We start from the raw sequence: 21683 nt of genomic DNA, 5'->3' as shown, positions 1-21683 counted from the left end.
CTTGGATCCCACCAAGGCCTGATCACCCAGCCATCTCCAAAAATGAATGAAGTTAGGATGGGCTAGGCTTCCAAAGTCAGATTTCCAAGAGATTAGGAAGCAGCTTTGTTCAGTCAGCAAGATTTACCGAGCACTTGCTCTGTGCCAGGTCCTGGTGGGGGCACTGGTTCAGCCATGTTACAGTGCTGAACCAGTCATGCATGGCCTCTGCCTTCAACAAGCTCCCACCCAGATGGAGAGACAGGCAGTAAAACAAGCCATTTCCCCGCTGAGTAACAGTGTTGAAGCATACAGAAGCCACTCATTTTTGAATGAATGAATGAATGAGAGAATGAATGAAGTAGAGAGTTTTATGCTATCCTGGCCTGGGATTCAGAAGGCTTTCTAGAGGAGGTGATCTGTAAACTGGATGATGAATAAATTTAGCCATGTGAAGTGAGGAAGAGAGGGAAAATGTTCTAGGCAGAGGAAATGGCATATGCAAATGACCTGGGGTTGGGGAGAGCAAGATGTAGTGGCAGAACCAGGAAAACTTCCTAGTCAATCAGCTTAAGGTTGTGGGGGCTGGGGGCCAGGGATGTGTATGGAAGAGATGAGGTTTGTGAAGGACACAGGGCTGGGTTGTAAAGGACATTGTCATGCATGTCAAAGAATTTAGATTCATCCAAAGAAATGGGTCTTTTAAACAAGCAAAAGAAGTTGGTATTTTCAGCCACCACTGTCAACCCAATGAGAACATTTCAGTGGCACCTTTATCTCTGTTTTCTGGTGATGATGGAAAAAGCGTGATGACTTATAGACATCTCACAAGTTCTGATCACACAAGATGGTGGTCATGGTCAGGTAGAGACAGTCTAAAAGCGTCCCTGTGAGCTCAGGGTATGGGGTTGAGAATATGATGAAGGCAAAGTCCCCTTCTATATTCACTAGCCCCGAGGGGCCTTATGTTCAGGAAATCCTTGCCCTTGGGCACCCATGATGCACCAGGGCATATGCTTTGAAATGAGTAGTCAGGGTCAAATACCTGGGCAGAAAAAGGCCCAGCTTGGATGCCTCCAGGAAGCAAGCCACAAGATAATGGAAAGCATTATACTCATAGGCACCTTCACTCCAGTTAACTCCAGCCTGGTTGCCTCCAGGAAGGGCATGGAGGGCTACCAAACATTCACCAGCTCTGAGGCAAAGATTCATTCCATGAGCCCATCCCCAGTCCAAGCCCCAGCCTGAAAGCCAAGGTCCCAGGGTCCAGCTGCCTGGCCTGATGCTTTCTCATTCTGGACAGAGGTAGAAATACACATGTTGCCCCTGAACTCCCAGAGGTGGGAAAGTTAGGACATCCAGCTGGCAAACAGGAAGACAAAACGGAGGCGGATGAGAAATGGGCTTTTACGTTAATTTTTAAAGAAATCTCACTCTAGAAAACCCCATTTGGGCGACCTTATTTTGAGGTCCCTTGTTCCAGAGCAAAGATAGCCAGATTGCCAATTGGGTACAGTGGCAGCTATGCTGGGTGGGACTTGGTAAAGCTGGACCATCACCTTGTCTGTGTGCAAAGCCTCCTGGGAGAATCCACAAAGGAAGTCCCTCCTTCCCAGCTCCAGGAGCTGACATCCTGAGCTGGTGGAGTCATCTCTGTTTATCTCACAATTCCAGTGTCTCTGTATCTCACCCTCATGACCAATTGCTGAGGAGGCAGAAATTGTTCCTTAAGAAATCCCCAAAGCCCCCCTTCTTTAGGCTCAAGGCACACGGGAGACACTGGGAGGGGCAAGCAGGCTTTGGCTGGTGAATTCTACGCTAACATTTGCAGGGCCTGGGACAAGAGTACAGAGGAGAGCCACACACTATGTATCTAAATATTTATAAATGAAACCTGCAAACTTAGATGAAATGTGTTCTCTTCTCTTGGCAAACACACCTTCAAAATGATCTGGAGGAGTTCCCTTCGTGGCTCAGCGGTTAACAAACCTGACTAGGATCCATGAGAATTTGGGTTCCATCCCTGGCCTCACTCAGTGGGTGAAGGATCTGGTGTTGCCGTGAGCTGTGGTGTAGGTCGCAGACGAGGCTCGGATCTCGCGTTGCACGGCTATGGCATAGGCCAGCAGCTGTGGCTCCAATTCAACAATTCAACCCCTAGTCTGGGAACTTCCATATGCCAAAGGTGTGGCCCTAAAAAGCTAAAAAAAAGAAAAAGAAAAGAAAAGAATCTGGAAAGTCAGATTTGGATTTAGAATCTCAGACCCCTCAAAGTGCCAGGCCCCAGCACAACCATGTGGGGAGAATCTGGAGAATCTGCCACGGCCCTGGCCCCTCCTTCCCCCTCCCCATGCCTTGCACTGTCCAGCACCATAATGGACCTCCCACCCATGCATATGGACACCTCAGCCTGAGCGTCCAAGTTCTGTTCCAATAGCCACTCTGGACCTAGGAACGTACACGCCTGAAGCATGGTCTGCCCCTCCTCCACTCCCATCCCTGGGAGAAGAGATCCATGGAGGAGCCTGCAGAGACCGTAGGAGGGGGCTCAGGGGCAACTTATACAGAAAATTCTGGAATTTCAGGTACCCAGAGTAATCTTGGGGGGAATGGTTTCCAAATGGTACCTTCTCAGCCTCCAAGATTTCTCACCCCACAGGGATGGTTATTGCTAGAGGAGACACAGGGTAGGGATCTCTCTTGCCCTCAGCTGAGCATGGAACTGTCGGTGGGCTCCAGAATCAAAGCCAAATGTCATCCCAGCCGTGAGACTGGTCTGAATGGTGAAAGAAAAACCACCCATTGTGCTTCTAAACACGCCATAGCTTTCCTGAGGGCTGGCTCTCCGTCACCTCCTTTTACGCTTTCACCTGTCCTAGATCAGCCCCACAAAGAATCCTGGGGACCCCTCCTAATTCCAAGTCACCCCCAAACCAAACCTCCAAGCCCCTCCCAAAGCAGTGTGTTGCAAGCACACCCTCCCTGTGTCCCCTCCGCCCCTTCCGTCTTGACACCTTAGATAGATGCAGACGCCAGCCGCCATTTGCATTTTCAGCAATGGTTTCTTGATCCAGCTTGGGCATTAAGAGACTGAAGAAGTTAGTGTTTATGGCTTGAGGTCCCCTTACTGAGAAAACCAACCCGAAGTGATGCTGCACCTGTCAGGAACACTGAAAAACCCAAACCCCAAGGTCAGGGCCAAGTGTGAGGATGTACAGAAAGGTGTGTGTTTTTTCTTGTCAATTGCGACTCTAATGATGGACTCACCTTGCCCGCTCTTCCCTTTCTCTTACACCTTACCTACCTACTAAAGGAGGAGTTCTTGCTTGGTAAGTGGATATAATCCGCAAAGACATGAGAGAATTTATTAGAAGCCACTCGAGAACCTTAGCTACCTTCTCCAGGGGGAAAAGGACACACGCAAATATCTGTAGAGAGCTTTTTTTTCGTTTGTTTTCAGTCAGACGATTTGACTTCCATTTTTTTGTCCCCCCCCCCTTTCTTTTCCCCTTTAGTTGGAAGCTACTAAAATATCGTTTTGTGACCTTGACTTTATATTTAAAATGAACTCTCATCTTTATTTCATTTCTTTTCCCCATGTGATATTTGTTTAGGGTTCTATTCAGGCAACTTTTTCTTAAAAAAAAAAGTAGTCAAATTCGTTGAGGATTTGGTTGACGTTTGAAATTTTGGCTTTATCTCCTTTTTTTGTTTTTAAGTTCCAAGATATATATTTTTTCAGGCCCATAGCCTCCTTTCTTTTCCCCCCCTTTCTTTATTTTTATTATTGTTTTAGGTTAAGGGTGTTTACGCACACACCCCCTTTCTCTTAAGTCGTCTTTTTGTTTGAGTTAATTCATTAGAAATTAAATTTTGTATAATTTCCTTTTTTCTTTTGTTTAATCTGGATCGCATGCTTTTTCTCTGCATGATACCTAAATCTTCCAGTTATCCTAGCAGGGGGTTAAAAAAAAAAAAAAAAAAAAAAAAAAAAGATCTCCTTTCTGTGGTATTCTTTCAGGAATTTGTGCTTTTGTTTTTTGGCGTCTCTTCTTTCCTCTCTTCTCTCTTTCCTTTCGTTACAGTGCATCATGATGGTAAACATTTCTTGGTTATTTAGACACAGCCCACAGGCCTAGCGCTCAGCAGTGTCCAACGGATGTTTTTGCTTTCAGATCACTGGGTCGGGGTCCGCTGCTGACCTCTTTACCAAAACAGCCAGCCCGCTCACCACCTCCAGAGGACGCTCCCAGGAGTATGACTCAGGCAATGACACCTCCTCACCACCCTCCACGCAGATCAGCTCAGCCAGGTCACGGGGTCTGGAGAAGGGGAGCCCCACTGGGGGCCTGAGCAAGAGCCGGGACCCACACAGCGGCCACACCTCTGATTCAGGGAACTCCTTCACCACCTCCTCACCCCAGAACAAAGGGGCCACTTCGGAGAATCTCTCCCCGACCAGCAGGGGCAGAGAGTCAAGGTCAGTGCACCTGGAATGGAGGAGATGGGCTCTTACCTGAGCTCCACCATCTCACACTCTCACCCTCGAACCACACACTCTGACCCAGGAGTCTTATATGCAATAGAGAGGGAAAAAACTCAAATGGGCATAATTTGAAGTAGGGGAAGGATATCAGCTTTGGGTATATAGCTGGATCCAGGGTCTCAAAAATATGTCACTGGGAATCTGTATTTCCTATGACATCTCTCAGCTCTGCTTCCTTCTCTCTTAGCTTTATTCTCAAGCGGATCCTCCCAAAGTACTGGCAAATATGCCATCCAGTCAACATTTTATCAGTCTAGCCAGCTAATAGAAGGAAAAATGCCTCTTTCCCCCAGATTTCAGCAAACTATCAGGGCAAGTGTTCATTGGCTCTGCTTCGGCCCAGTTTGGGTCATTTGTCCACCCTCAGCCAATCACACTGCCCAGGGGACGCAGTGTTCTTGGCTAGAATTTGTCACATGCCACCATGAGGGCTAATGAGGCTTCCCATTTAAGAAATTGGGGGAAATCTAGTTCTCTGAAGGAAAGGCAAGATACTGTTATCAGGACGAGGGATGGAGGCACAGCAAGAAAAAAACATGTCAATTTGATCAATAATCACAGGAAAAAGTCTAACATTAAGTCACTGTCATTTAAAAATATACCATAGTATTTACCCAAATGCATTGAAAATTTGTGTCCGTACAAGAACCTGGACGTGAATTTTTTATAGCAGCTTTATTCATGCCCAAATTTGGAAGCAACCAAGATATCCTTCAGTAGGTGAATGAATAAATAAACTGGTACATGCCCACAGTGGAATCTTATTCAGCGCTAAGAAGAAACAAGGCATCAAGCAATGAAAAGACATGGCGAAAACGTCAATGCCTGTTACTAAGTGAAAGGGCCAATCTGAAAATGCTGCATACTCTATGATTCCCAGTTATATGACACTCTGTAAAAGGCAAAACTATAGAAACAGTAAAAAGATCAGTGGTTACCAGGGGTTCAAGGGTAGAGAAGGATGGATTTTTAGGGCACTGAAACCCTACTGTATGATACTAGAATGGTGGATGCATATCATACATTTTTCAAAACCCACAGGGTTCACAAGCACAAACCCTAATGTAAACTATGGACTTTGGGTGATAATGATGTGTGAGTATAGGTTTTTGATTGTAATGTATGTACAACTCTGGTAAAGGATATGGTAGTGGGAGAGATTATGTGTGGAAAGTACATTTAACAATTCCTGTATATCTGGTGTATGTATATGTATATATATATATACATATACATACACCAGATATATATATATATATAGTCCATGGGACAATTTTAGGCAAAGGGAGATCAAGTTATCAGACCACTTACCATTTAGACTTCTCAACTTTTTTTTTTTTTTGTCTTTTTGCTATTTCTTTGGGCTGCACCCGCAGCATATGGAGGTTCCCAGGCTAGGGGTCGAATCGGAGCTGTAGCCACTGGCCTACACCAGAGCCACAGCAACGCGGAATCCGAGCCGCATCTGCAACCTACGCCACAGCTCACGGCAACGCCGGATCGCCAACCCACTGAGCAAGGGCAGGGACCGAACCCGCAACCTCATGGTTCCTATTCAGATTCGTCAACCACTGCGCCACAACGGGAACTCCTAGACTTCTCAACTTTTTCCCCATCTTAACACACTTGCTAGATGCAGTTTTCCTGTGGGAAACACTTCCATGAAGTTCCTTATGAACCAATTCTAATTCTACTGTTTCATCACCCCCTTCACTCTCTCACTCAAGAAATCACGGCAAAAGACTCATCACAGAGGATACTGGCCCAACAATAGCTAGTAAAATTCGCTGCACACTTACTCTGTACTACGCATCCAGTTCCTTGTGCCTTAGACGGTTACCAGGCACCTCCTATATGCCAGCCACTCAGCTCAAACCGGGAACCTTTAACCAGTGGGGCAGATGCAGAAGGGCAGAAGAGATGGAAGAAATTTTGCGGGGGCACCCTGCCATGCTGATGATGGGGGTCTTCCTTCTTCTGGGGATGGCAGTCTGCTTTGGTCCATAGTGGCCAGGGTATCAGGAAGCTAGCCAAAGCCCTAGCTTCAAAGCAGTTAACAGCTTCTTCAAGGATACAGCACCTTTTGTCCCCAATGTATGGCCCACTTCAGTCCTGGCCAAACAGCTTGGCATCGATATGTACATTTGGCCTTGGATTTGCCTGCTTCAGCACACACCCAAGTTTGAGTGGGAGCTGGGGCTGGTTCAGAGCAAACATCAGTGTCTCCAGGAACAGGCAGGGATGTTGCCAGATATCTACTGACATACTTCAGGGCCATGATGCAGGAAATACTGAGAATAGCAATAACAATAATAATAACAACAGCTATTATTTATGGAGCCCTGACTAAATGCTAGGTACTTTGACAAGTGCTGTACCAGGAGATCTTCCAGAACTCCCTTTTTTAAAATTTTTAAAATTTTTTTGGCTGGCTTGTGGCATACAGAGTTCCTGGGCCAGGGATCAGATCTGAGCGGCAGTTGTGACCTGCACCGCAGGTGTGGAAATACTGGATCCTTTAACCTGCTACGCCAAGCCAGGGATTGAACCTGTGTCCAGATGCTACTGAGACACTGTCAATCCTGTTGCACCACAGCGGGAACTTCCTAAACTCTTTATATGGCCTTTATGGGATAGGTACCAGAAGAACTCTTTTTTAGCTGATGGGGAAACTGAAGCTCAGAGTAGTTAAGAAACTCAGTTAATAAGGACCAGGTTTGAAACACAGATCTGTCTCCAGAACTAGAGTTAAGCCTGAATGGCATCTAGCAGTTACCTGCTTAGCGTGATCTACATGGACAACCAAATTAAATAATTTAGACCCAGCCTTTCACTTTGAAATATAAAGGATCTGATCTTTAAATTCATGACTATTTACGTCATGTCAGCTGTGAGCAGAGTGGCAGAGACACCAGCTCTAAATCAGGGGAACCACAGACAGTAAAGGCAAGAGCTCAGAAGGCAGCAGGGACGTGGACTTCGGAGCTGGACAGGTCAGGATTTGAGACTGAGAGGCCTTGAGCAAGTAACTGCCCTTCTGGGTCTTCTCCATAAAAAAGGGATAAAGCAGTGCTAATTCCATAAGGTTGCTGGGAGGAATGAGTGAGATGATGCTTGTGAAGCACCCAGATGCTCAGAGGTTCACTGTGGTTATTCCACAGCTATTTACCAATGACCTTGGACATAAATTTCAGGCTCGGTCCTGGGTGCCAAGATATAGTGTCCAGAGAGACATGAGTCCTATCCCCAGGGAGCTCAATGTCTGGGGAGGGAGACAACAACTTTAGGCCCTAAGTGAGCCATCTGAGGTGGAGAAGACAATGGGGCTGGGGGCTGTGATAACCCATTGGAGGTCACACAACCAGACTGCAGGGGATCGGAAGCCAGCACTGTGAGAAAGAGTTGTTAAGTGAAGAGGGGAGGGAACAAGCTTCCAGGCAGTGGGAATATTGTAAAGCGTGCAGACTAGGAAGGACACAGGAATACGCCGGGAGGAACAGGTGGTCCCTTATAGCTGGAGTCAAGGGAAGAAAGTGCCAGAGCTGAGACTGGAGGGTGAGCAGGGTCATGACAAAACCATATTAATATAATTTGAACTTGATGCTTGGCTCAATCCCAATGAACCTGTCCTTACTGAGAACCAGCAGGAACCCAGCATGGCTCTAGGCAAGGTGAGAATGTGATAGGACCCTGTCCCTTGGGTAAGTTTGAACAAGCCTCCACCCTTCTCTTGGTCTCCATTCCCCCATCTGCAAAATGGGCTGCACCAATTCCCCAACCATCAGCCAACTATATCTCCTTGAATTGTTCTATATCCACGAATGACTGTTACTCTTATTTACTTTAATTCACTTTTTAAAGTAAAGAAACTGATAGTATTATCTTCAATAGAAAATTTATCAAGTATCCTAAATAGAAGGTACATGATTAAAACAATGTATTTAGGAGTTCCCTGGTGGTTCAGCCAGTTAAGGATCCAGCATTGTCACTGCTATGGCTTAGGCTGCTGCTGTGGCATGGGTTCACTCCCTGGCCTGGGAACTTCCACGTGGCATAGATGTGGCCAAAATAAAATAATAATAAAACAATATATTTAATTCTGGTTAGTTACAGCTCTCTCTCTTTGGGAGATTGCAAGTGTTAAAGAGCCAGTAAAAACCCACTAGTCCCCAACCCGGGCTTTCTCATTCCTATAATCAGAGGGACTGAAAAAGAGGGAATCAATCTTCCATCACGTGATGTGATCATGCCCATCAGACACCTTGTGGTATGTGTCCACTCAATCTCTGCTTCTCCAACAAGCACGGTCTGGGAAGTCTTTGCAGAGGTGCTAAGATGGGGAAATGCGTCTGAGAGCACCACAGCCTGCGCCAAGGTAGGGAGGTGGGTATCCTCTCAGAGCGGGCAGGCCAGTGCTAACAGCCATTCTCCCCACTGCAGAGGATTCCAGTCGCCATGCCCGGAATGCACCGAGGTGAAGAAATCCGCTTTGGTCCCATCCATGGCCCGGAGCTCCCCCATGAGAGAGTGTTCCCGCAGTTCCTCCTATGCCAGCACCCATTCCTCCAGCCACTCCTCCCGATCCCCAAACCCCAGGGCCTCCCCCAGGTACACCAGGAGCCGATCCACCTCCTCTGGGAAAAGGTGAGTGCAGTTTTGACCTTGACTCTGCAGTGCTTTCTTCCTGAGAGAACTAGTTAAAGAAAGTGGAGGTGCCCTTTGACCCCCGAGGGAGAGGAGTAGAACAGACTTGAGTCTGAATGCCCATTCTATCCATTCGCTATGAGCTGGTGGCCTTGAGTTTTAATTAACCTCTCTGAGCCTTAGTTTCTTCATCTGCAAAATGAAAACCATAACATTTCTTGCCCTGAAGGGTTGTTCTGAGGACTGTAAAATGCTTATCAGGACTTGGAACATAATATCATTTTCGACTGTCATTATTGGCATGAGGATGAGCTCCTGTGTATCAATGATCTTTGGCTAATTGTCCCCAAATGTAGCATGCTTAACAATGAGGTTTTTTGTTTTTTTTTAATTATAGTTGATTTACAGTGTTGTGACAATTTCTGCTGTACAGCATAGTGACTCAGTCATACAAATACATACATTCTTTTTCTCATACTGTCTTCCATCATGTTCTATCCCAAGAGACTGGACATAGTTCCCTGTGCTGTAACAATGAGTTTTTACCTAGTTCCAGATTCTGTGGGTTTGGGCTGGGCTCAGCTGAGCAGTTCTGTTTTTCCTTGGGTTCATGCATGTGTCTTCCATCAGCTGGTGGTTGGATGGGAGCTGGCTGGTTTGGATGACCCCAGCTGATTCATATCTGCTCCATGTGGCCTCATATCTTCCAGCAGGTTTGTCTGTTCACATGGTGATGGCAGGATTCCAAGAGATAGCAGTAGATGCAAGGCCTCAGCTCTTCTGCCATTTTCTTAGCCATAGCAAGTCACAAGACCAATCCAGATAGAAACAAAGGATGCTGCTCTTAGGGGGAGCTGTAAAGGCACATTGCAGTGTACATGGATACAGGAAGATAAATTGTCCCACTTCTGCAATTTTCACCACTCAATTCCAATAACTATTGGTTATTGCTTGATTTTTTTTCTCATTTGGAATAATAATACAGCAGAGTACAGAGCCATGAGATCTCAGGAATTGGAAGAGTCCATCCAATTTAATCAACCCATGACTTCATGGAGTCCAACTTCCCTCTAGAAACAAGAATTCCCAACAGCAACTCAACTATTCCTCTTTTGCAACCATGTAATCAAAAAACAGTTGCTTACTTAGGTCATTATTTCAAGACCAGTTCATTCAAAATAAGGAGGCAAGGAAGCTGACAGAAATAGTCAACGTGGTAGAATGACATAAACAGAACAAGAAGTCAGGCTAAAGGAAAAATTGAGAGATGAAATTAAATCAGGAGGAAGGTTCAGTCCCAAAGACATGTCTTACCATTCTGTATCGTCAGTCCTGTGCATCTGCAGATTTCACCTCCCTGGTTATAGAAGGCCTATGTGTTCAATACACTGTCGTTTTATATAAGGGACTTAAGTATCTGCAGATTTTGGTATATGCAAGGGCTCCTGGGACCAGTCACTCACAGGTATTGACAGTGACCATAGTTGCTATGGAGGTGGGCTGCAAATGTGACTCTGAGCTCCCTGGCAGGCAAAGCAAAAAGGGAAAATTTCCCCATTTACATTATTAACAAAGAAGATAAAAATTGAACCAATGGCTCGGAAGAGCAGTTACTTTTGATTTTTAAGTATGAAAAATGATTCATATGGCTCTATAGAAAAGGCACATCATGTGGTGCAGTGGGTAGAAATGCCTGATGTCCTTTCAAAGTGTCCAAAAGCCTGTTCTTCCTTTTTATAGTGTCTCTCAGTGTATAGCCAAAGAGCAAGCGGGCAAAAGCAAATTTTCCGGGGGCTATGGTCAGACACTGTCTCAGGGACTAAGAATGGAGGAGCTGTTCCTTGTCCACATTCCTTTCATCATCCTGGGAAGCATGTAAGAACAGAGTTCCAGAGCGCTATTTAACGTGGATGGTTATTATGATCACCTATGAAAGAAGGAAGGGATTAAAGAACACTGAGGTGAGGGCAAGTCATAGCAAGACTTCTTTTCAAATTGAAAAGGATAGGAGAAGTTTGCTGCATTCCAATGAGGAAAACCTGGCAAACACAGAGCATGAGAGAGCGTCCCCCACCACTATGCCTGTGCCCAGAGCAGACATTGCTAATCCATCACAGCCCTCTTTCCCACTGAACACCAACATGGCCATACAATCCCTCTCAACCCTGGCAGGAACTACCAGCAGATCAAATCTGCAATTGCGAGATGAAAATTATTTGAAAGAATCACTATTTGATAAAGAGGGCGGATGTTCCTGGGAAACTGGTGGAGCAACTGAGGCAGTAGTTCTCTAAAAGTGGGAGGCACTAGAAGAGAGGGAAGAGGCCTGGGAATAGCATAGGAGTTAGTCCTTTAGTCAGGAGCAGGTAGTAGCCAAACAGATCTGGGTTCAAGTTGCTTCAGAGCCAATCAAACCTGGATTCAAATCCCTTTACCAGCTGAGTGACCTTGAACAAATGACATCACCTCTCCGTTTGTGTCCCCATCTATAGAGTGGGATTGATAATTGTACCTAAGCCTAGGAAGTGTTGAGGATTAAATGAGATGTACATAAAACATTAGTTCAAAGTCTGGCACATAGTAAAATACATAATAAGCATAGCCAGTATTTCCTGTGTGCTGGCTATATGCCCAGATGCTAAGTGATTTACCCTAATTTAATTTAATTTACAATTCTATAAATTCTAATAGGTAAGTATTATTACCCCGATTTTACAGATGGGAAAACAGTGGCCCAGAGAAAAATCATCCGCCCAAGGTCACACAGCTATTAAGTGGCCAGGATTCTAAGAATTCAATAAGGGGAACTTGTTGATAGTATTATTAACCATATACAAAAGGTAGAGGATTTCATTCTCAGGGAAGGCCGGGCTCCTCTGCCTGGCCTCCAGAAATTTAAAAAAAAAAAGGGGGGGGGCGCTGAGGACCAAGCGAATAAAATAGCTAGATCGACGGGACAACCCCAGCAAGCAGAGTTCAACAGGCCGCTCAGAGGCTCTCTCCCTCCCCCAGGTCCTACTCTCGCTCTCCCAGCTATTCCTCCAAATCTGGCAAGAGGAGCCCGCCTAGCAGAAGCTCGAGATCCCGAAGAAGCCCAAGTTACTCCCGCTACAGTCCCAGCAGGTACTGGCCCCGCCCCCAGGATAGGCCCCTCCTCCCAGGCCCCACTTCTTCGCTCAGATCTGCCTCTCCAACCCAGCCTCTAATTAAGCGGTTACAGATGGGGAGATGATTCTTCATCCTAGTGGTTCCCTTTGTCATATCAGGAGTGGCAGTGAGGCCTCAAATATATCTCCTTGCGTCCTAATGTAGTCACCCCAAACATTCCAACAGCTGCACCCCAGGATTCACATCCCCAGCCCTTAGTCTCCTCCTACATCTAATTCTACCCCTCATCCCTCTGTTGAGAGCCGGGATTCTGATTCTTACTAGGCACTTAGGCCCACCTAACATATCCTCACCCCTGCAATGCCTTCGAAGGCTGATAGCCCTACACACGCCCGGCGGCACCCCCTCCGCAGTACCCACCTACCCACGCAGACTCTCCCCACAGCCCTGTCCTACTCCCTCCCGCCTCCCTAGGGGCCCGGTCAGACCCCTTTCCCAGCCCCAGAGGGGTGGAAAGCGAGGGTAAGAAGTGAGTGCCCCTCCCCCACACGCTCACATAGAAAAGCCAAGCAGCCCAGCTCCCCGGTAACACCCCTCCACCACCGCACCCCTTCAGGGAGCGGGACCCCAAGTACAGTGAGAAGGACTCGCAGCAGCGGGAGCGCGAGCGTGCGCGTCGGAGACGGCGGTCCTACTCGCCCATGCGGAAGCGCAGGAGAGACTCCCCGAGCCACCTGGAGGCTCGGAGGATAACCAGGTGAGGCCAGGAGGGCCCCGGTGCCCACCTCCACCCTCGTTTCCACTCCCTTCCCACCCAACCGCCAATTGGGCCCTCAGGCTGGATTTCTGGATGGTCAGGGACCTCCCCCAACCGTTGAAATTAGATTTTGGTTCAAAGCCTTGGGCGGGTGACACCCACCCCTCACCCCACCCAGCAGGCTTGCAAGATGGGGCGGGACCTATGACGGGGTGAGATGGCTGGCCAAGGGTAGGGCCGGGAATCAGGTATGACCTAGTCAGGTTTGGCAGGGATGGGGGCGGGGAGGCAGGGCTGGGCAATCGAAGGAGGAGGCAGAACTTGGAATGGGGACCCAAGCTAAGGACAGAACCCGGACTTTTCGTGGGGATGGAGTCAAGTAGTGGCCACACACTCTACCCTTAGACCCACAGGCCTTGATGAAAGCTTGAATAGATTCATAGATAATTATACCCTGAACCTAGTGTAGAGAAGGCCAATAGGATTGTCAAGGTGCAGAAAGGACTTGGAAGCCTGGAGGGCAAGGGGAAGAGCACCATTTTGGAGTGGAACCCTGGCCGTGCCACTTTCCAAGTGAAGTGAGAAAGTCTCGCCCCTGTCCAAAACCTTAGTTTTCTCACCCATGAACTGTGGGAGGAAATGACTACCAAGAGTATCATAAGGACGAAATGAAAGGGGGCAAAGAGATGGGAATGCACTTTGTAAACTTAGATGCAGAATACTAGGATCCGCTGTCTACCACTGTGGTGGACTGAATGGTCTGACTCAGTGGATGAAGTTTCCTGTAACAGGTAAAATCTTAGATGAGAAAAGTCCTAGAAGAGAAGCCTGAGGTCTGAGTGGACACAAACTTCTCCGTCCTCAAAATGGAGAGAATGGTTGAGTGCTGCCCTACAAATGACCCTTGACAATCAGTTAGTCTTCCTCGTGGTCCTCCAAGTATTAGCTACTCAGGGCAGAGACCCACAAGGAAAGGGGGATTGTGGCTGCCCATGCCTCCTCCTGGAGATGCCCTGAAGGAGGAAAAAGAACTTGTGCCCCAGAAAATAAAGTCAGAATAATGGCATCACCATTTCAGACGTTTCATAGAACACCCTGCCTTGGCCTGGCCCACAGGAACGGAGTCCTGCACCCACTGCATTGACTTTCCCGGGTGTCCTTGGGGTGGACTTGCAGGAAGGCTGAGGTAAAGAGAGTGGCATTTCCAAAACCCTCTCTGGTTTCGTTACTCACCCCCAAATAGTCCTTCTTGATGAACCCATTCAGTGTTTCCCAAACTTTAGTCACCCACCATTTTTGTGTCTGCTTATGAAGTGCACTACTTACTTAATTTTCTTTAAATAGACATGCCCTTTTTAAAGAGGTCTATACATTTATTTCAAAAGGAAACTTGATACACTACGGTAAATGGAAAATCAGCCTCTTTTTTTTTTTTTTTTGCCATAAATAGAAGGTTCTAGTAAAAATAAAAATAGTGAAGCAAAACTATGACTAGAGTTTAGATGTACATTCCTTTGCCAGCTGGAGGTTCTCTGAGCCCAGCCTGGCTGTGTTAAGAATGTGAGATTACCACTTTTCAAAACATATCAGCACAAGACTGAGACCATCTCCTTAATCTTCTCAGGTCTGCAAGAGAAGAGTAATGGGATTTTTTTTTTTCCCTAAGGAGCTGGGACATGTCTTTTGGGACAATGCCGACGCTCCCTGGCTTGAGGCTGGGAGAGTCTTGCCCTCATGCCTTCTCCCTCTGGTCTCTGCAGTGCCCGGAAACGCCCCATCCCCTACTACCGGCCCAGCCCCTCTTCCTCCAGCGGCCTCAGCAGCACCTCCTCCTGGTACAGTAGCAGCAGCAGCCGTTCAGTCAGCAGGAGCTACTCCCGGAGCCGAAGCCGGAGCCGCAGCCGAAGCCGGAGCCACAGCCGAAGCCGGAGCCGGAGCAGGACCCGCACTAGCAGCAGCTGCAGCTCCCGCAGCCCCAGCCTGGGCTCCCGGAGCCGAAGCCGGAGCCGGAGTCGGAGTGGGAGCTACAGCTCAGCAGACAGCTACTCCAGCACCAGGCGCTAAGCAAGGGCCCTCCCTTGAGCCAACTGCCTGCAGGGGGTGCCCCTTTCACTCTGCCAGCCTCCCCAACTCCCTGCCTGCCCTGCCTTCTCCTTGGTGATAGACATTGAGGGCTCCTGGGCCCTGTCCTTCCTGCTCTCCTGGGGAGGAGGAATCGAGGGTATGGGGGCTTCAACCTGTATGTCGGGCTGCTAGGAGCCTCCACCACACCACCCCATGGGCTCCACTCAGGCCTGAGCAAATGGTGAGAACCACCTTCTGTGGGCACAGAAAAACCTCAAAGGTTTGCAAGAAGCCGTGGGTCCATGACTCAAAAGTTTGGTTCTGGCCGGGAAAGCATACAGAGAGTTCTGCTCCCCACTGCTCGCAGGATGCATCCTGAGGGCCAGCTGTAATTCATCACACCTGCCCTCCTTCTCCCCACATTCAATCTCATGGCTGCACGGGTATGGACCCCGCTGGGCATGGGGGGTGGGTATTAGGAGAGACCCAGGGCCGTTCAGGCCAGAGCAAAAGCTAGAAGGCTCTTGGGTCCTGGAAGGGGATGGTCTGAGTAGGGGCCACGAACATTTCTTTCACTTGGTAGTAGGTGTTAGAGATAGGACACGGGCTCTCTGGTCATGAGGGTAGAAGCCAAAAGGGGGTGGGGGTGGGGTCAGTCTGCTGCTCCCAGTATCGCAGCCTGGTCTGGAAGAGGAGCCCAGTGGTTTCTGTCCATGGAGAGGCCACCCCGTGATTTACACAAAATGCCTCTTGGCTGTTCACAGGGACCCCGTGACCTCTGAGAAAGGACGTAGTGGCCCGTCAGGACAGCTTGGTCTGCAGCCCCCACTTCCCAAATTTGCCTGGGCCCCACAAGCTGGCAACAGCCTAATTCCACGGGACCATCTGCTGAACATTCCCCAGCGCCATGGCCGGCTGCCAGTTGCCAGCGCCAGCCAGTCTGGCCTTACCCTTTGGTTGGCGCCTGCCCGCCCCCTCCCCACTGCCCAGACTGCCACACCCTGGATCCTACCCAGTGCAGCCAAGCACCCACCCACCCTCAGCCTAAGTCACCCCCTTTGCCTCTCAGGAATTTTGCCAGGATGGGGCACAGTGGCTCAGGTTGCGGGGAAAAGGTCCAAATCTCGGGAGTCTGGGGTGGGGGCGGGAAAGGGCTTGGATGCTCCGTGGCTCCCGCTGGTTTCTGGAGTTTCTCAGGGGCTTGGGAAAGCCCCACCTTCATTTCTGTCCTCCCCCCCAACCTTCTCCCGGCCCCGGGCTGGGCAGCAAGGGTAAGTCAATCTCCAGCAGGCAAATACCACCAGCTGCTTCAGCCACGGAAGGCACTGAGAACAGGAGCCCGAGGGAGAAGGTCCTTAAAATAACCTCTTGGGCATCCCCCTCACCAGCTGACTGGCTTTCCGGAGCCTTGCGGGTGAGTTTCAAGTTTGTGGTGGCAACAGACAGCCGCTGGCCAGGGCTTGGAGGGAGAGGGCAGGAAGGGACAGTTCCCAGCTTTGGAGGGCGGGGCTTTGGGAAGCAGAGAACCAAATAGTCTTCATCCCTTAACACCCAGTGTGTGTGTGTGGGGGGGAACATTTAAAAAAACTCCTTTTTCTTGGAAGCAGTGCCATTCCCCCCCACCCACCCGTCTTCCCCATCACATCAACCCACAGGGCCAGAAACTGCCCTGCAACCACTGGGAAAGTCCTTCTTCCCCAGGCAGAGTGGAGCCAGGCACCGAGGCACAGAGGAGGACCTGGCCTTTCCATGATGCCCTCTGGCCCAGACCTGGGCTCCACCCGCCAAGACTCATGGATGCCAGTGCTGTCGCCACAGAAGGCCTGGTGGCAGGTGCCTGGGACAGGGGCAGGTGCCCTGGTAGGGCATGTACAGCAACTGTAAATAACCCTCTTCCCCGCCCAGGAGCCCAGCCTGGACTCCAGTCTCCCTTTGTGGGGACAAAGGCTTTCCGGAGCCACGGAACCTCCTTAGCAGGACAGCAGTGACAGATCCAAGAGCCCCCCCCTCCCATCCAGACTGCCTTCATCCAAGCAACTCTGAGGGACCCTTTGCCTGGGGCTCCTATCGAACCTCTTATTTATTTTATTTATTTATGTTTATTTATTTATTTATGTAATGCACGCTCTCTTTCTCAGTTGCCATCAGCAGTATTCAAGTATTTATTTATATGAAGAGGGTGTGTGTGTGTGTGTGTGTGTGTGAGTGTGGGTGGGTATGTGTGGGTGGGTGGGTGGAGGAGGGGGACTGCTAACATTTTTGTGCATCTCTTTTTCTCCCTCATGTCTTTGTGGATGGGATTTGAGAGGCTGGATGTGGGTGGAGATGTGGGCCTTTTCTCCCAAAGGGGTGACCCACAGAGCTTTAAGCTCAGAAGCACCTCAGGCCACAGGTTCATGACTAAGTCCATGTCTGGTGAATTTCAGGGCCACTCCCCAGCCCCCTGCCCACCTGCTACCTAACTGAGGTGTCAGAAAGATGAAAACAAGAGGCTTATGAGCTAAGGTGCTGAACTGACACAGTGGCATCAGGTTGGAGTCTGAAGTCAGCATGTAAGGCAAAAGCTGCAGTCTAAAATACCTGCAAAAGTCCTTTACTGACGCACCCGATGTGAGACAGATGTGCACACCTTAACCTCAGCCTTAATCTAGGGCATATATTAGTGGCTGAAATCATTTGCTTTTCTGAGCATACCTAGTTGGTTTCATATAAGTTACACTTGCTTCTGATTTCCCCCTTAGTTAATTTCTCCCCACAGCATGCTCTGTGGACGCACCTGCTTTGACAAGATTATCAGCCATTCTGGGAGAGACACCCAAACCCAAAGCCAGAGCCTTTCTCTGTGACCTCAGGAGAGAGCACACAGCTATTTCTGATATTAGAAAACAAAACAAACAAGATGAAGGGAGCAGCCAGATTTTCCCTCCAAGAAGGTCATTTCAGAACCTGTCGTGGGAACCAGGATCCAGAGGTCTTTACCAGCCCTACCTCTCTGACCAACTAGCAGTATCTTCTGGCCAGAGAGGACTCCCACCCTTTCCAGAGTCCTATCCACTGCTTTGAAGTGGCCAGCTGGCCCAGTGCAGCTTTGGGTTTGGTGTGACTTTTGCAACATCCCTGGTTGTTTCCCTGGCAATGTGACTTTATTCTGTCCTAACCCGAGCAAGCCAAGCAAGGGAGTCCTCCTAACTCGGGGAAAGTTTGCAAGAGCTTGAATGCCTCCCAGGGCATCTCTGTGTCTGTCTCTCCCCCTGACACTTGGTGTGTCTCTCGGATTTCCTTTATATTTCCTTTTGGTCCGTTCTTGTTGGGGCCCTGGTAACCTTGTTTCACCCGAACCCCTGGTCCCTGACACTGCTGTTTCTCTGCCCTGCTTCACTCTCATTACCCTTCTGCTTCCAGAGAATGAGACCCATCACCTGGGGAGGACGTATTTTAAACACCAGTATGGAAAGTGGGAGGGAGCTATGGCTTGAGGCCAAGTAACATGCGGCCCTTTGACCTTCTGGCTGTGCATTATTCCCTGGGTGAGTGAGGCAAACTGCTTCCTTTCTCTGAGCCAAAGTTTCCACCTTTGGGAAGTGGAGGAGTTTTCCACATATGACGCAAAACATTGACCTGAGGCCTGGGCACTTCATCAAAGACGGAGAGTAAGTTCACTGAGACTTAGAGAAGAAAAGGGAAAAGGTCCTCAAACAGTTTTAGGAGATGCTCAGTCATGAGACTAAAACCTAAAAGCAATATGTGACTTCCCTTCAGTTGATTCAGAAAAGCTAGTTTAAATCCCCCACCCAGCAACATTCTAGTTCTCCCAGGTTGGATAGCGTGCCTGTCCCTCTTTTAAAGTCAGTCTTTCAGAAGCAAAATTCAGAAGGTCTCAGTCTCAGCCCCCATCGCCCCATTTACTTACTTCCCCAAAAGGCTTTGCTTGAAGAGGTCAAAATTTTGGGTGCTCCCGAAGTACATTTGGGAAAGTACATTTTTTTTTTCCTTAAGTCCCACTTCCATCTTTTCTTCTGCTGTATTCCTTGCCACAGTTATTCCAAATAGTTTCACGTGCCTGTGTCTTGCTTTGCTTTCTTCTCCAGCTGAATGGAAAATGTTGTCTGATTTAAAAAAAAAAAATAGCAGGATTCCTCAAACCACGGCCCCTCCTCCATTGGCCAACGGTGTCAAGGATGCAGAACTTATGGTAGATAGTGTCATCCAGCCACGCTTTGTCACAACCTCTTCCTTTTCACTTCCCACCTATGAGCCTGTGATACTGTTGTTTTGTGTTTGGGTTTTTAAGGGTTTTTGTTTTGTTGGTGGTAGTTGTTTTGCACTGTAAATACCAATGATGGGGACCTCCTCATCAGAATGTGGCTTATTTAATAATTTATTTCCTGTTTATTGAGTGGTATTGGGAGAGGTGAGAGACCAGCTCTTCTTCTCTGGAATTGCTCTTGGAAATCAGGTCGGTCTCAGCTCCCAGTGCAATTGTCTGCGGTGGGGGCTTTTCGCCCAGGTAATGAGTGCTAGAATCACCACGCAAATGGGAATTGGCAGAAACGGAGGCTTCAGTCATACAAATTAAGCTCAAATGGAACTAAAACACCAGTTATCTCCAGGAAAACCTCATTTAGATGGAAATTAATTGAGGAATAGAATGCCTGTGCACAAACTAACTTCTATTAAAAAGTCACAACTCCTTGAAAGAGAAAGAGAAAGAACAAAAATTGTAATCCCTTTTCTCTGGCCAAAACGCTATGCCTCATCCTCTAACGAGCTGAGCCAAAGAGACTAGAACAGTATCGCTTTGTGGTTCTCCTGCCTGTGTGTGTCTGTCTGGGCGAAATGGAGTGGATCTCAGGCCTCAGTCTTATCATTTGAAAATGGGACATGGCCTAAGTGTTCTCAGGAGGGTGGAGGGCAGGGGGTTCTGACTATGACATGTGAGCTCCCAACTGTCAGACGCAGGATCCCTCATGTCTTCTGCTGTGTGTAGGTTGGAGGGTCACTCCCAAGGAAGAAAAAATAGAAACAAGGCATGGATTTCATTTGCAGGACGAGGTGGGAGTAGGGGAGTGGCCTGGGTTAAAGTCCTCTATATGAGCTGGAATTTCTCCCCAAACCCAGCCATCCATTGTCATCAGAGGAGAGACCAGGATGGCTTGGCTGTGCTCTGGATTTCACTACCACACATCGTGTCAGGCCATGTTTTGTACAGTTGTTCAAACAAACCAGTGACACTGGTCATATTGCCCTTTTTCAGATGAGAAAACTGAGGCCCGGGAAGGGGCATCTGACATGCCCAGGCCCCCTTGAGTTCCAATCTGCCTGATTCCATGCCCCGCACTCTTCTCGGTAGCTCTTTCTTATGGGGCCTTTGTGCTGCGTCATTTCTCTCCCAATGCCCAGCCGTTTCCTCCAGCAGTCAATGGCCAAGGACCCAGGACAATCGACCACATCAGCCCTGGGGGCCAGAACAAGCTCCAACCCGGGGGACCCACCACCAGCCCAGCTCAGCCTGAGCAGCCGGCCTCTGCCTGCATCAGAGGGGGAGCAGCTCCTGTGTCCTCCAGCATCCTGGGAACCTGTCCTCTCTACCCAGTGACACAGCGGCCATGGCTTGTTTGATATCTGGTGTCCCCAGCTAAGCATAACTTTCCCAGGGTTTCCAATTTTTTTCAGCCTGTACGAAACATGTCTCTGTTCTAATAAAAGGTTCCACGGTATGGTGTTCTCATCCACCACCCCGCGTCTTGTCTACCTAGGGTGTCCAGAAGCAGAGGGAGGATGACGGGGATAGAGAACAGCCAAGCAGCACCTGCTGTGTGCCACACGTCATCTCAGTGTTCCTCTCGCGTTCCTTTCCTCTTCAAAACAAGCCTGTTAAGTATTTTGGTTTCATACGTACATTCCAAGCATCCACCTTTCCCTGAGCCTTTTATATGCATCATCTTAGTCTCCAGCACAACGCTGATGAGGCATAGGTGTTAAGATTTCTTTTCAACCAGGAAGAAAACTGAGGCCCAGAATAGCAAAGTCACCAGCCAAGGTCACAAAGCCAATGATAGAATATAGGCAAGGCGACTCCAGACCCCAGGCTGTTCACTGCTCTGCCCACAGCACATCTGCTTATGCAATACGTAACCAGTTTTCTTCAGTAGAATTATTTTTCTCTGAGGTTTTCATGGTCAGGAGGAAGGTCAGTGTAGGGCACAGACGTGGGAGTCCAAGGACCTGGATTCTAGTCTGGCCCCTGCTGTTACCCGAGGTGTGCCATGGAGAAGGGACCACACCCCATGTGGGGCTTGGCTTGCTCATCTGTAAAATGGGGACACAGGAGTTCCCATTGTGGCTCAGCGGGTTAAGGACCCAATGTTGCCTCTGTGAGGATGTGGGTTCCATCCCTGGCCTCACTCAGTGAATTAAGGATCTGATGTTGCTGCAAACTGCGGTGTAGGTCACAGATGCAGCTTGGATCTGGCATGTCTGTGGTGTAGGCTGGCAGCTGAAGCTCTGATTCGACCCCTAACCTGGGAACTTCCATGTGCTGCAGGTGCAGGCCTTAAAAAAAAAAAAAAAAAAAAGAACCTGAAT

General features: G+C 48.6%; 1 protein-coding gene across 2 annotated transcripts in view; it reads left to right on the top strand.

Annotated features, from left to right (window-relative positions):
• SRRM4 (serine/arginine repetitive matrix 4) overlaps positions 1–20833 on the top strand; it is a 165318-nt gene extending 144485 nt beyond the window's left edge. Inside the window, exons 9-14 of one of the 2 annotated variants that reach the window (XR_002338378.1) lie at positions 4155–4459; positions 8966–9169; positions 12182–12292; positions 12894–13034; positions 14795–16512; positions 20499–20833. Coding sequence is in view for 1 of the 2 variants with exons in the window: in XM_021072457.1 (XP_020928116.1) it covers positions 4155–4459; positions 8966–9169; positions 12182–12292; positions 12894–13034; positions 14795–15098 (1065 nt within the window). In the remaining variant the exon portion in view is untranslated. Of the gene's footprint in view, positions 1–4154; positions 4460–8965; positions 9170–12181; positions 12293–12893; positions 13035–14794 lie in introns of both variants that reach the window. The other variant, XM_021072457.1, reaches the window with a different exon arrangement.

This window comes from Sus scrofa, chromosome 14, assembly GCF_000003025.6.
Source record: "Sus scrofa isolate TJ Tabasco breed Duroc chromosome 14, Sscrofa11.1, whole genome shotgun sequence".
In the NCBI taxonomy this organism is placed as follows: domain Eukaryota; kingdom Metazoa; phylum Chordata; class Mammalia; order Artiodactyla; family Suidae; genus Sus; species Sus scrofa.
The sequence above is the reverse complement of the archived record's forward strand: the minus strand, read 5'-3'. Positions and strand labels throughout refer to the sequence as shown.